At 35.9% G+C, this 16,159-nt stretch overlaps 1 protein-coding gene across 2 annotated transcripts in view; it reads right to left on the reverse strand.

Annotated features, from left to right (window-relative positions):
- The window catches only part of NCOA2 (nuclear receptor coactivator 2), a 271,528-nt gene that overhangs the window by 88,829 nt on the left and 166,540 nt on the right, over positions 1–16,159 (reverse strand). For both annotated transcript variants that reach the window (XM_063079237.1, XM_063079236.1), the window contains exons 3-4: positions 15,729–15,833; positions 12,075–12,247 (exon numbers count right to left, since the gene is read on the reverse strand). In XM_063079237.1, coding sequence (XP_062935307.1) covers positions 12,075–12,247; positions 15,729–15,814 — 259 coding nt within the window. In that variant the 5' untranslated portion in view covers positions 15,815–15,833. The remainder of the gene's footprint in view (positions 1–12,074; positions 12,248–15,728; positions 15,834–16,159) is intronic.

Consider the following 16,159-nt stretch of genomic DNA (forward strand, 5'->3'; position numbering starts at 1 on the left):
ATGTTATGGGCCCTGGCTTATCTTTTCATTTCTAGTTGAAAAGTCTGAGAGCACCTTCCACGAACCCCAGGTAAGATTATATCTTTTCCAAGCACGCAGCCTTCCGCTAGAGACAGATTTTGCAGTGTGATTTACTTACCCATGGCCTGTGTTTCCTATGATTAGACTCCAAATCCACATGTGCTGCTGTATCCTGGTACTCAGCACAAAGACAGCATTCATGAACGATGTTGTCACTGACAAAATGAATAAATAATTTTGACTCACCACTACCTACCCCTATGCAGGTGACACAACTGAGAGCAACAACAGCTGCTACGACATGGGTGAACCTGGAGGTAAAATAAGCCAGTCACAGAAAGACAAATCCTGCATGATTCCACTTACATGAAGTACTGAGAAGAGTCAACTTCATGGAAGATGAACAGTTGTTCCGGTTGCACAACCGTGCAAATGCACTTAGTGCCACTGAATAGCACACTTACACCTGGTACATTTTATGCTATGTATATTTAACATAATAGAAAAAGGGTCAAATTAAAATCAATTCTCAGGTTAAAGTTAATTGGTATCTAGAGTCTCTGATCAATAAGTATCATGAGCAGAACTGCAATTCCTGGAATTCAGTGAACATTCCCCCACTGTCACATTCTTAGAAAACCTCTGACATGCTAAGAGCAATTCTGGAATAAAAGGTGGACTAACAATTATAATCTCAAAGTCTAAAACCAATTTTTAGTGAACTTTGCACTCATGGCAAAGCATAAGCTGTAAGAGTCTCCATTTCTCCCCACAAAGCTGAGGTGAAGAACCCGATTACTGTTTTCCTAGAGTTACACCTTTAAAACACCAGGGGTAGGTAAAGGAGAAGATGGAAGGATTTGAAAAATGGGCTCCTACACTTACTACCCAGGGCAGATGACTCAGTAATTAGCAAAAGGAGAACATTTTCTTAGTAGAAATAAACTATTATTTCAGAGTGAATGACAGTAATAAGAGGAAAGAATTGGGAAAGTGACATGGGTGAGCGTCTCTATTTTGTCCACCCCCAAATTACAGATAAGCAGACAAGCGGGATGATCTGTGAAGGCCACACTTGCACTTCTTCCTTCCCTGTAACCTATGTGTGGAAGTCTAACATAACAAGAGGCTTAAGAGAAAGAAATATCCATTAGGGGAATGTGAGAAAAGTCCGAAAATGTGGCAAAATATCTAGAAGGGAGATCTCAGTGCCATTGTTATTTTCTCTCATTTTCCTACTACAGATTTGCACTTCAGAATCTCCTCTGTACGCTCCTGGCTTATGGGCATGTTCAATACCCTAACAATTCAGCAACATATGATGTTAAGTTATTTGACCATAGAAGGCATTCTGTGCTGCAATATGACATTAGATCCTATTCTTTTCAATATCTCCTTTTGGAAAATATGTTCAATATCACTAATCACCAGGGAAATACAAATCAAACCATGGCCATTATCAAAAAGACCCTATAAAATAACAAGTGTTGGTGAGGATGAGGAGAAACTAGAACTCTTGCACATTGTTGATGAGATTGTAAAATGGTGCAGCTGCTGCGGAAACAGTACAGAGGTTCCTCAAAAAATTAAAAATAGAATTATCATATGACCCTATAATCCCACTTCTGGGTATATATCCGAAACAATTGAAGACAGTACCTCAAAGAGATATTTGCACACCCATGCTCACTGCAGCATTATTAGCAATAGCCAAGATATGGAAGTGGCCTAAATGTCCATCAGTGGACATTTAGAAATGTGGTATAACTGAATACTATTCAGCCTTAAAAAAGAAGGAAGTCCTGTCATATGCTACAACATGAATGAACCTTGAGGTCATTACGCTCAGTGAAATAAACCAATCACAAAAAGACAAATACTGCATGATTCCACTTATATGAGGTACCTAAAATAGTCAAACTCACAGAAACAGTCGTTCAATGAGTGTAAAGTAACAGTCATGCAAGATGAAAAGGTTCTAGACATCTGTTGTATAACATGTGTACATAGTTAATAATACAGTAATGTATATCTAAAAACTGTTAAGAGAGTAAATCTATGTTATGTGTTTTTCTTTTACCACATACCCCTACCTGCACCCCCATACACATCTACCAAACTGGAAAAAAAAAAAATGTCTCCTTGGAAGGACCAATTAAAATAGTTGCATGTATAATTTATTTCTCTCTCTCTCTCTCTCTCTCTCTCTCTATATATATATATATATATATACATACACAATAAAAAACCCATATCAGTCTGAAAATTAATTTAAACCTGAAGTCCACAAAAATAGTCACATCTACCTATATGACAGGTTGGGAAAACAGAATGGTTCTCACTCATTTGTTTTAAAAAATAAACAAAACCCAAAAGAACTATGAAAAAATACTTTAAACCTAAACCTACCAGTGAATGACAATAATAAATATAACAGTCAAATATTAGTATTTATGCCCATACATCTTTTATTTATTCCTATGTTTAAATTACTAACGATAAATCTGATCATATTTAGCCATTTCTAATATTAATAGTGAATAAATAATATATAAATACACACATATACGATAAGTAAATTATAGTGTAATTGGAAACTCAATCTCTTCTCCCTAGCACACTCCAAATATTTAATTCATTTCTCAAAAATAGCATCATTTCTCAAACTAAAAAGAGTGAATTAGATGTAAACTTTATCTCATGGAAGGGCTGGCCATTAGGTTAGTTCATTAGAGCACAGCCTTGTAATACCAAGGTCAAGAGTTTGGATTCCAGTACCAGCTAGCCGCCAAAAAACAACAACAACAACAACAACAACAACTTTAGCTCATGGAGATTTAAACATATGTGGCAAAATCTTAGGTATGAAATGTTTCAAAACCAATACATCCAGTGTCTGCATAGCAATAATATAAAGTGTGAATGTGCTTTCTATGTTATATAGTCCAGCCTAATAAAATATGTCTATTTAAAACCACTGGGGAAGATACTCCATATTAAAGTTCATAATAAAAATAATTACAAAGAAACGTAAAATAATTCTTTTCCTAGGATTTCAAAATATACTCTAGTCGACAAGCTGTGTAAATTCCTCACCCTTATATAAACAAAGAGGACTCCAGAACTAATTTTTTCAGGGTCTAAGAAAGTTAATAGTTCACCACCCAGATTTTCTTTAAGACACTAATGCACCTTAAGGAGGCAAATTAAAATATTGTAAATAATATTTGTCACAGTTATAATTTGTAATCCTTGTACAAGAAAGGGAATGTACCCACTCAACCATTAGAGTGCAAATTTCAAGTTCTTAAATTTCGGGTGGTATTTTCCCCAATATAAAACCATTATACAGGGCTAGATAAAGGCTAGGCATCAGAAAAATTTGACGAGTATTTATTTTACATAAACTAAGACCAAATGCCACAGGTGCCAGTGATGAGTAAATATAATCTCTGCCATCAATAAATTTGTTATTCATTCAGGGAAGAAAAAGAAATGCATAAAACACTAATCAGAATAAGATTAAACAGTACAAGAAATGATATGGAGTGTCAAAGGAGATGAGCTCAGATTGGTCAAGAGATTAAGAAGCGTCTTGTGAAAAAAGCAGTATTTGAGATGGGCTTCAAAGAGTGAACAGCAGGACTGTAATGGGAACAGACAAGAAACAGGGAAAGAAAACATTCTGGATAGGGAGGAAAGAATATGGATAATGATACAAAAAAAGCAAAAAAGCAGCAGTATGTGTGAGCTACAATAATAAGTAGTCTAGGGAAGGGTGATAGGCCACACATACTGATGAAATGGGATGTAAGAACACAGCAGTAAGCCAAACTGATCAGATCTGGGGTCTTGGTGAAGCGCCCTTGCCACTGGACCTTCTACCCTTGATTACCTGCCACTGTGCTCTACAAACCCACAACAGCTGTAATACTACACCCTAACGACCTATTAAAGGTAAGCTGCTGTCAGCCAGCTGAGAGGTGAGAGGAGAGAGGCATTCCAGACAGAAGACTCAAAGGTAGGAAACTGCGTCTGTGTGTGTGCCTGTGCCAGTGTATGTTACAGGGGAGCAGACACAAGTGCAAGGTGGGTGTGGGCTGAGCAAGGGAGAATACGGCAGGACCAGAGACAGATCATAGACGGACTTGTCTGCTGTAGTGAGGGTTCTTCTTTTGGAGTTTGTCACAGACTCTACTGGAAGTCACTGAAGTTGAGACAGAACCATCAACCTGGCTTCCTTAAGGAGTGGTCTTAGGAAATATCTTTAGTTGATTCTGGTGGAAGAATGGTCCGGTATTGCTCCCCGGGGCTCAGTGGCAGATATGACTATTTCTACATACTAGACTCAGAAGAGGCAGGAGCGGATGGCACCCTGATTCACCCCCTTTGACAAGTATAGGAGAGGCTGAGCAGCCAGGAAACATGTGGACACCCTTCACTAAAGTTGGGGTGGGGTTAGAACAGAAGGTGAGGGCTGGCACCTAGGGGGCTCACCCCAGGGCTATTACCTGCTGGTGTGCCACAGTTGTCACATATGACTCCATGTTTAGTAATTAGCGACAATGTCAGAAGAGACTATAAAGTACAATTCTATATATAAAAATATTTCTTTATCTTTGAGTATCTTTCCCATCCTTCTTTGTCTCTGTCGAGCTCTCTGTTAGTCTGTCTTGTGGGTCGCTCTTACTACTTTTCTATTTCTGTCATTTTCCTCCCTTCATATCCACCTGCTCCTTCTAAGTCTCCAAAACAGGTTATAAAAACAAATGAAATGCTTTTTATAAAACATTCATTACTTCTTGTTATAGACAAATGAGACATTTTATAGTTCTTTAGCATTTGTTTTAACTTCATTTTTTCTTGTTCTTGTTGTTGGTTATGTATCCGCCCTCCACCCCACCCCATGCCCATCAGTAGTATTAAAAAAAAAAACAAAACCCAAACGTCCCCCATTCTTCATATAGGGCATCTCTAGAGTCTACAGACCATAGTTGATGACTTCCAGCCAACTCTGCTGAACATATTTAGATCTCTCATTTTAGGTTACTTTCTCCAAATTCCAATACTGCTTACAGTACTGGGCTTATTACTCTCCTCACTGGCTCTAACTTTCCCTTTTCAGCCTCCAATCCAACCAAATATTTTAATACATCTTATTCTGCTGCTAAATAGTCTTACTGGGCACACACGGTATGCCAGTGAGCCCACCTCCACCTCTCAGGCTATACCCCCCTTGGAATGCCTCTCCCCATACCTAGCCCCTATGTTTTTGCCTATTAAAAGCTTACTCTGAACAGCAAGGCCCTGTTCAAATTTACTGTCTTCCCTGAAGTCTGCACTGGCTTCCTTAATCACATTCGTTTCCACTGTCACCTACAGTCCCAGAGCTAGTTGTTTATAAGTTGATTTCCCCCCAAATGAATGAAAGCTCCAAGAAAAAGAACACTGTAGTTACTGATTGCCAGATTACCCTTAGCAAAAACAATGTCTTATATACAATATTTACTTGATAAAAAATTTATTAAATGAATGTTTGATCTTGGATGAAATCAATACATATAGTGTGGTGTCAAAACTAATTTCTTTTCATACCAGTACAAGGTGATCAAGAAAATAAGGAGTGTCTACATTTTGTTAGAGTGTAAAAGCCAGTTTAGGTCTTGAAATGAGAGCTCATGTCATGAATTGTTAAAATCCTAAAGCATTAGGGTACATTAAATTATTTAAATCCTCTTCATCTGAAAGCCATTAAAAAAACCCTTCCATGTACTTATAAATAAAATAAAATAATAAGGGGATCCTAGGAGGAAATGAGAAGAGGGATTCTACTCTTGCTCACTAATTTTAAGGATTTCATTAATAATATGAACCATCAATCCACATAAAAATGTACAAAAGTAATTTATATGCAGTTCAGTGAAAAAATATATTATCATCATTAAAAATTGCAACATCAAGGATATATAGCTGATCATAAGTTAAATTATCAAACAAAGAAATAAAATTTAGTTTCTTTCTAGATGCATGGAAACTTATAACAGTTTCAGATTGTCAAGGGTAAGCTAAGGTCAGGTTCTTTCCCATGTTGAGGTAAATAAGGATGAAATAAAAACTGCCCTCTTTCATTCTCCCTTTAAAGCAAGATTCTTGTAAAAGTCACTCAGATAACTGTGGACAAGCAGGAAGCAGACAAGGTCTAGCAGGGGCGACAGAGCTGGTGGGAAGGGTTCAGATGTGATTGTACCAATATTGTACTTCTGATTTCTATCTCTGATTAAATAGTTTTCAGAGTTTCTGTTTACTTATTTCTGTAACAAAAATAAAAAAGATAACATTCTAAGAACATTAAGGCTTAAAATTATAACAGGGAAAATATCTCAAAACTACTTGTTTCTTTATCAATATTGAGTCCTTAGAAAGAAAATCTAGATTTACTGGATGATGCTTCCAAATATAGATGTCAGAAACAATGATAAGAGTAATAAAACTACTGCTTATTAAATCTTTCAACGTGCCAAGCACCAGGTTAAGCCCTTTATAAACATTATCGAATGTACTCTTTGCAAGAACTTTATGCAATAGGCATTATGAGTATTATCCCTTTTTAATGGATTAGGAAATAAAGGCCCAGGGATGTTAAAAAATTTGCACAGGGTCATACAACTAATGAAGAGAGATATTGGTTTCATCTGATTTTAAATAACATCCACTCTGTTAATGAGTTCATTATATTGATTATTTATCTATTGTGCCAACTGAGTGTGGGGCTTGCACTGGTCTACCACACAGTTTTATTTTGTTGGCCCAATTTTATACCTGGCCGGCTGACTTTGGCCATTTAATTTTCATCAGCACCTTTAGAAGTAGGTAGGATAAAAAAGAAGTTGTCAATTGAAATCCAAACTATATGTAGTGGATAAGAAACCACTGTTTAAAATGAAAGTTAGAATATATATGTCATTATCAGTCTCCCATTTGTTCCCTGTTAATGAAGAGTTTGTACCATCGTACATATTTGACTAGCAATCCAAAACACTGTTAGCCTTATCTTGTACGAGAGTATCTACAAGAGCGCACCCAAGAGGCGCTGAGAGTTTGCTAACCTATCCTTTCCAGTTGATGACTCTACCATCGCCCTAAGGTTTCATCACATGGTACATAAGCAACGCCTGCATGCTTTACCCCAAAAGCCTGATTTACAGATACCCTCCCACTGGAAGGTATCTCACATCAGAGCCCTTTTGCCTACTTTTCTTAGTGATAGCTACGAGTTGATGCCTAGGCTTTAGCTTTGAATAATTTCTACCCTAAGAACTCTATGCATTTAATGTGGGGGAATAAAGAACAATAAGGAAAAGCATAATTTTAATAGGTTTTACAACACTTTGCATATATGTGCATGTACAATTAAGCTGTTTCTACTACTATTTCCATGAATTTTTAAATAATTTTGTTAGCTTATAAATTTCTTCATTGACTCACCCATATTTACCAACACAACCTGCCTACCCAGTGGTATATTGGGAAATGCTTAAAAACCATTGGGGGGTAGGGGACAATATGAGTAAAAATGCATAATATATTTGTTGTAAAATTTTGCTGGTATAAAGAATGTGTAATACATAATATACAAATGATAATATGCACCTCTCTTCATTGTCAATTTCATGTAGCCAACTGAATCTCACAGAATGCTTCCATTGATTTTTGCCAAACTCCTGTATCATGGCCAAACCTATGATTGCAACTGACAAAAGAGTATAGTCCCAAATAAATGTTCGTTGAAATTTTCATTTAAGACAAAAGTGAAATAATTAAGATCTACAAGGGTATTATCTTTTGATTCTATTTTTCCACGAATTTTTTGAAGTACCCTTGCATGTCATATATGCATAAACTGTTGGTCAATTCACAAGCAACTTTTTTGCTGAACTAGACTTTTTGTGTGTATGTGCATATAACGGCTAACATCAAAATGTTAGATGTTAATTATTAATATTTACTTCTTTACTGTTTACAGAGAGCCAACGGAACAATAAATCAAGCCGTGATTTGTAATGTTTACTGAATTGCATGGTGTGAATACTTTCACCGTTGCTGATTTCAATCTAACAATGTAACATTACTGAACTCAGATTTAGGAAGAAATGCACAGTGGTATTTCTATCATGGAGATACAAGACACGAACAGCCTCTAGAGCATCGATAATAGTAAAATAAACAGGAAATGGTGAGTTTCAGTTTTCCATATCTTTGCTTTTTGTATAATTTAAAGTCTATATAATTTTTAATAATGGCTGTGCTTAACAATTGCCTTGCAAAATTCTTGAAAATTTAACAATTGGCTCTCACTGGTGACTCCATTATGCCTCTGTCCCCCACCTTTTCTTAAAATACTTCCTTCTTTTTGATGCTGTGCTCAGTGTTAGGAGAAATTCACATGTATGAAGCAATCTGGAATCTGAATGTTCAAACACTGGCACTAAACATCGAACTTATATCACTAGAATAACTGTAATGAGAAATCAGAATGATCTTTTAGGCTCCCCTGGTTCAACCAGAAATTTCTCCCTAATCTAGCTCATACCAACATTAATTTTTGAAATATACCTTTTCATTCTTGTTGCTACTCACTAATAAACTGCTTTAGAAAAAAAATAACAAAAGTTTTAAATCAATTTTCTATTAACTGTTAAATACATCCTGTATTCAAGTACACTGCACTAAAGTGGCCTTAAACGAAGTGCCAACTGGTTCCCAAATAACAAAACTCATTTTAAATTATTATTTTAGAAAAAACAATACAAGGTGTGGCTACTTTGGGGTAATAGAGGAGGTATTCCTTTAAACAAGGCAGTAGAAGTGTATTAATTTTTAATTCCCCTCAATTTTTTAAGTTACTTTACACTTCAATTTTATTTTTATAAGAAAATAGGACTCACCATGTATTTTCTATAGAAATTAGGTTTCCAGCTAAGGAGACTGAAATTGGACAGTGTACTTCAAAATTAAATCATTTGTATTTTTCATACTATTTATTCTCCTTTTGTGAAATAGAAGCAATATTAGCCTCCTCAATTAGGGAAAAAGTTTATTTGCTATCCATGACCACTGTTTCTAAGTTATAGAAGACAGAAGTTTGAAACATTTTTCATCATCATACCAAATATAAAGAAACATCATACTTCAATATCAAAAAGCTACTGTTTAAGAGCAGACTCTGGAACCAGACTGCCTGGATTTGATCCCTAATCCTTCACTTAGTGGCTGTGTGACTTTACCAAGCAACTTAACCACCCTGAGTCTCTGGTTTCCTACCTGAAAAGAGGGAAAGCAATATATCTATTCCATGGCATGTTTTCAGTATGAAATAGGCTACCAAATCTGAATACTTTAAAAAAGTCCCTGGCACACAGTAAGAACTATGTAAGTCTTAGCTGGTATTAAACATTTTCAAAAAGAATTTAGTTAGGTACAACAGGAGGTCTTACTTAATCCGAACTAACTTACAGTCAGTTAATGACTAAAGACCTATGAATGTGGGCCAAAGGAAAACAATCAGCAGGTCTGGAATTCCATATTTAGTGGCAATCACGCTATTAGCATCTAAGTCCTGTGTGTACTTGCTCTATTTCTACAAGGCCCATTTCAGTAGGTATGCTCTGGGAGAGTAGCATCTACCAAACATGTCTCACGAAGCACTATGTACAAGAGAATGTATAAGAGAATGTTTATGAGTCAAACAGCTGGTAATTCCTGTCCTCTAGGCCATTTAAAAACATCTTTTCTTCTTTCCCTTTATTTACAAAGTGCATGAAATGTTGAGGAGCAGCTGATGTGAGAGCAGACTTGAGGGAAAGAGCCCTTTAGGCAGGCCTGGCTGAGGCACATAGCTTTCTGACACTGGAGGGGGCGTTCCATGAAGACACACTTAGCTTTCCCAGCAGTGTCCATCTTTAGAAAGAGGTCAGTGACTGAAGATCTTAGCATGAAGGAAAAAGGATGCCTTTCTGCTTAATGAAAAAGAAAACTATTATCTACTGAACATTTACTATAGAAGGTACTTGCTGAGTGCATTTACATAGTTCATAATTTCTTCAACAGCCATGTGACCGGGGTGTAGTTATTGCTAAATTTCCTATGAGGAAAACGGAGACTCTGAGAGATACAACAATTTGTCCGGGTTCAAAAAGCTCAAAAGTGGCACCGGGATTCATAACTCACTTCTATCTGATTTGATTCTGCTATTTTAAAAAAACAATCTATTAAACAAGGAATAATATTCTTAAAATGTTAGATTAGTTGAGAATTGAAAAAGTATATTTGTGCTTTTCATTTTTTCACTCGGTATTTAACTTTTATTTCCTTTTCAAAACACATTGCTTTCCAAATTAACAGGAACATTATTATAAGAATAGGGTGTTTATTATTGCTGCTTCTTGGGTGGTTGTGGTATGCAGCCTTATGATTAAAACTACAGTTAAGGTATGGCACAGTCCCAGTGTGACACATCTTAACTTGTTTTATTGTTTGAAGGGGGAATTACCAAGGTTTTGCAAAACTTTAAAACTTGTGCAAGACCTTCATAGTTGCTAAAAATATATATACAATTGTTTTAGAATGTGGAAGTACTACCCAACATGCAATGTTCACAAAACTGAACCGTTCAAAATCCCTAGAAACCTGAAACAAGAAGCTTAATGATTTCTCTGTTGCAATGATACCAGCAATTTCAGCAACTACAAGCACAGATACTTCAAAGCACTGCATAACTAACTTTAACCATTATTTCTCCTAAGAGTTCTAGGATATTATTTTATTCATTTGCTGGCACCAAAAAATGAAGAAGATTCAAAATAGAGATTAAAACTGTGTTTCTGATAACTAGTGAACCCCAAAGGGAAAAGAAAGAAGAGAGGTAACGGGAGCCTGAGACAGGCACTAACAGACGAAACCCCTTGCATGTTCAATGTTATGATGATATAATTTTGATGGAGAGTGGGCTGGTATTAGAAACTATGTTGCATATGTTATATGTACATTTTTAAGTTCTTAGAAGACAGAACTATATTTGTAAAACTTTTATATAGAACTTAGTACATGTATGAAAATGGAAAATGCTGTGATAATATGCTAATAGGGAGCTAGAAAACAGGAGCAGACACAGTCTGAGGCTCATATACCTATAAGACAAAGACATATTATTTTTCTAAAATCTGTCTTTTTTGAGTATTATATAAAGGTAGATTAAGAAATATGAACTCTAAAAGGATGCTTTCAAAAAAGGATACAAGAGATAATAACCTCCCTAGCCCTGAAGGAAAGCAGCCCACTGACACTTGAAGAGTATATATTGGCCCCGAGCACTAAGACACTGTTTATACATGCCTAGAAAAGATTTATCTTGGGCACCACAAAATCAAATGTGGTTTTAAAATATTATTTTCTTCATTTTTTTTTTCTGTAGGCAAAAATATCAAAGAAGAAAAGCATAAAATGACCTCAGACTGGGGAAAAAAAACACCACCACAGGAAGAAAGCTGTCATGTTCTATGTTTCAACTTCACAAAACAATTTTTATTGGAAGTGAGGGTCTTTCCCTAATCTAGTGGCATGGCCAGTTGAGGCTCAGCCTTGATCAAATACGCTGACTAGCTGCAACAGGAGGTGGTTCACTTCCTCACTTCTGGTTTGCATCTCAAACTGGCTTCTCACTTGCAAGTATGACAGTCACCTGATGGACAGGCTATGAAACCTGCAAGGCAGGGGGAGGAGAAGCAGTGGGCACCTAATTGAGTTTACTACCTGAAAAGTTACATCACCCTGACTCACCTCAGTCTCCTCTGTCTTTAGGGAATGGTTGGATTTTACATAAAGCCTATTTATAAACCACTGCAAGTGATACTTACATTCATCTTACACTGTGACATCATTTCCTCATCAATAATTTAAGCATAAGAAATGGATTAAAGGGACTCTGAAGGGACTTCTCACACATGGAAAAACAGAAACCAACTCAGCTCTCCAAAATATTAATTCGGTCCTCTTACCTTGTTCTTTGATCTGACGAATTTGCTTCACAGTTTCTTTTAAGATTGCACATTTGTCAGGTTTGAAGTTAAAGTTGTCTATATCATTAAAATTTGCAAAAATCAGCTCTGCAAGTTCTTCTATATATTTATTTTCCTGTTCACGATTACGTTTCTCAGTGTTCCTTTTGGGGCTAAAAGAAGAAACATATTTTCGTCACGTATTTGAGAAAGAGCTATTATGGAAATGATAAACACGTTAAACAAACTCTAATACAAAGACAGCAAGTAAAAGTTACCTATGTAAACAGAGAAGTACTTTTTGGGGAGGGGGTGAAATTTGTCCTAAAATGTTGCATATTTTTTTTAAAATCACACTTACCCCAGTTTGTAATTATATATTTACTTATGTGATTATTTGTTCGATGTGCTTAATGTCTCCCACTGGACTATAAACTTCACAATGACAAAGATCAGGACGATCTTGCTCACCACGGTGCTTAATACTGTGCTTTAGACAAGCAGGCATTAGATTTATTGTGAAATAAATAAAGGAGTGTTTTTAAAAGGTAAGGGAGTTTACATTTATACACATTTGAAAATTTACTTAAGATTAGTAAAAGAAGAAAGGGAAGTGAGCCTTGTTATAATAGGAATAAATCAATTTCAGTGACGTCTGGTAAAACAAAAACGAATGCAAACAAATCTTTATATAAATTTACAGACTTCTTTAGGATGTTAGTAATCAAACCGAATGGCCTTTTTAGATAATGCAAAAAGTCACAATACAGCTAGAAACAAAAGCGAAACTGACCCAGGATATTTGTTAACTGCCCAAGCTGAATGATATGCAAAATATAAACAAACAGCCCAAGTTCGACTAAAGTTTTAAAAAGTTAACAAAAGGGAAAAATATCAAAATTGGCAAAATCTTCTCATTTGAATGGGACAAAATAGCAAACTCAAAACTTTCTCGAGATAATAACAGCATACAATTCTTTTCTGAAGTGCAGTAAAGGACCCACTAAATGACATTCAAAACAACACAATAAGGAAGAAAAGCAAGTTGTTTATGTAGCAGCTCTCTGTATTTTCACATACAATTATTTTGATATAATACTAATTTTTTAAATTTGGAAATTCACAATAGACTTCCATATATTCATCTCAAAATATCAGTTTTATTTCCATAAAGTAATAAACTAAGATATAATGCAATTTCTCCATTTTTTAGCAGTTTTATGATTTGTCTAAGATAACCCAGTGAGTTACTGGCAGAGCAGGGACCAGAATTTGTTTTTTCTAAGTCTCCTTGTGACCCTTAGCTTCTACTTTAATAATAAGTACAGGTAAAGGGAAGGAGTGGCCAAAAGTCTTGAAGAGCCCAGTCCCATTCTGAACCCCGCTACCTCCCTCTACTACACTCCACTCACACCCTTACACTGCACAAGACAAGAAATAAATGACAAATAGGTGTGAAAGGAGAGCTGTCCCCAAGAGCGCCAGGAAGAGGGCTAAGAGCATGGCACCAGTGCAGCACTAGGTGAGAGAACAGCCTCCCACCCCCACCCTGAAGCAGTTTCCATTTTATCAAACTGCCTCCCCTGTGGGCCTCCTGGGTATTGAAGGCATTCGGACAGAGAGAAGGTGCTGGTTTGCCAGGAAGTACTGGGGAACTCAGAGGCAACACACAGGAGCCTGGGGCTTGGGGGCTGGGAGGTGGAGATTGAATAGGCTCGCTGTTTTCCTTGGCAACTAGGAGGAGAAAAGGGAATATAAAACACTGGCTTTCTGCCCTTTCTCCTTCTCTTCCTTTCTTGATGACTTTTCCTAGCCCTCTTCCCTACTGTTTCCCTGTCTGAAGTTTTCACTGGCTATTACATAGATGTTGTTGATTTTATTTAACTTTTAAAATCATTTATATGACTTAAAACATCTAAAGAGTAAAAAGTCTCTCTTCTACCTTTGTTCCCTATTTACTTAGTCCTCATCCCTCAAAATGGAAAACTATCATTAACTGGTTTTTGATTATCCTAAAACAATCTAAATACAGATTATTTTCCTTTCTTTTTGATACAAATGGAAGTGTTCCATGAAATGTTCTAAACCTTGCTTTTTCTCTGTAACAATATTCTAGTAAGAGACTTTTTTTCACATTAACACAAAGAGCGTCCTTCTTTATCATAACTGCACTGTGTTCTAGGTTATAGAAGTACCATAGCTGTTTAAATGGTTCCTTATAAACATTTAGGCTTTTCCTAATCTTTTACAGATACAAACGATGTAACAAGTAACCTCATAGTATACACTGTTTTGCATATGTTAAAGTAAATCACAGGAAAATTCCTAGAAACAGAACTGCTAGTTTAAAGAGGATATGCATTTATAGTTTTTTTCCCTTTCTTTTCAAATTGTGGTGAAACATATAATAGAATTTCCACTTTAAGCATTTTTAAGTATACAATTGCATGGAATTAATTATATTCGTGATGCTGTGTAACCAGTACCTCTATCTACTTCCAAAATTTTTTCCTCATTCTAAACATAAACTCCACACCCATTAAGCAATAATTTCTCATTATTCCTGCCCCTCCGCCCGCCCCTCCCCCCCCCCCCATTTCTGGTACATCTAATCTATTCTGTCTCTAAAAGTTTTCTTCTTTTTAATTCATTTTTTAATTGACCCATGATAATTGTATATATCTATGGAGTACAATATGATATTTGGGTACATTTATACGTGTGCAATGATCATATCAGGGTGTTTAGCATATCCATCACCTCAAACATTTGTCACTTTGCACTGGGAACATTCAACATCCTCTCAACTAGATACTTGAAGTTACACAGTAATTTGTTGTTGGCTGTAGTCTCCCTGTATTGCTACAGAACACTACATCTTATTCTTCCTGCCTCCACAATTTTGTATCCACTGATCACACTCTCTCATCCCCTCCTTCCTGCATTTAAAGTTTTGTTACTGCCAAATTACCCTGCACAAAGATTATCATCATTTACACTTCCACTCATAATATGTGAAACAAAACTTGCTTTAAAATTATTTGATTTATTCACTGAAGAGCCACAATCTTTGTTCTCAACTCAAAAGCAAGTATATGTAACATTTCATGTCATTAAAAAATAAAACAAAAAATAAAACCCAGTATAAAATTAACAGCTGGGGCTGGCTGGTTAGCTCAGTTGTTAGAGCACAGCCTTTTAACACCAAACTGGCCAGCTGCCAAAACAAAAAAATTAACAGCAATCTTTTTATTATAGGATCTTCTTGTCCTTATAACATTCTGTGATCTAACAAAGAAATAAAAATGTGAAAAACTCAAGACTATAGAAGAAACTGATTATAAGAGCCAAAAACAGGACACATCAGAAGATGTACTTAGCTTAAAAACTCAAGACTATAGAAGAAACTGATTATAAGAGCCAAAAACAGGACACATCAGAAGATGTACTTAGCTTTCCCCTTGTAAAGAATAAAATCTGTAACTGATTAGTATATTCAAATGTAAGCTAATATATATTTAAAGATTTAACTGTTAAGGAGAAAAACTAAAGACAATATTTGTATTGGGAGTAAAATCAATGCTAAACTAACAAAGAAGCATGCATGTGGCTGTAATAAATAATACTGATTCTTTTTTTCAGCAAGAATCTAACCTGGGTCCAAGCTGGTCAGGACATTCCTTGCGCTTTCTTGTCTCTGCCCTGGACGGGTCAGAGGTATTTTCTCCCATCCCACTCATCTTGAACACATATCAGCAACTAAAACAGAGAACAGGGAGGAAAAAAAGTGAAAATAGCTGATGATAAATGTCTAATTATTTTACCAATAGTAAAAGAACTGTGACTTCAATAAGAAATTTGATAAAAGTAATTAACACATAGTTTTGATTTATATGCATGTAAAATTTCTAATGAAAAAGGTGCTTAAAAAAAAAAAAACTTGCTTAAAGTTTAAGCAAATGTAAAGGTTAACATTTAAAAACAAACAAGCCTACCTCATTGGGCCCAACCTCTTTAAACAGGCACTGTATTTCAACAGCACTGTGAGCTACAATCTGCTGGCCCTGGGCTTGGGGCTGCCAGCC

This window comes from Cynocephalus volans, chromosome 15 (genome assembly GCF_027409185.1).
Source record: "Cynocephalus volans isolate mCynVol1 chromosome 15, mCynVol1.pri, whole genome shotgun sequence".
NCBI classification, from domain to species: Eukaryota; Metazoa; Chordata; class Mammalia; order Dermoptera; family Cynocephalidae; genus Cynocephalus; species Cynocephalus volans.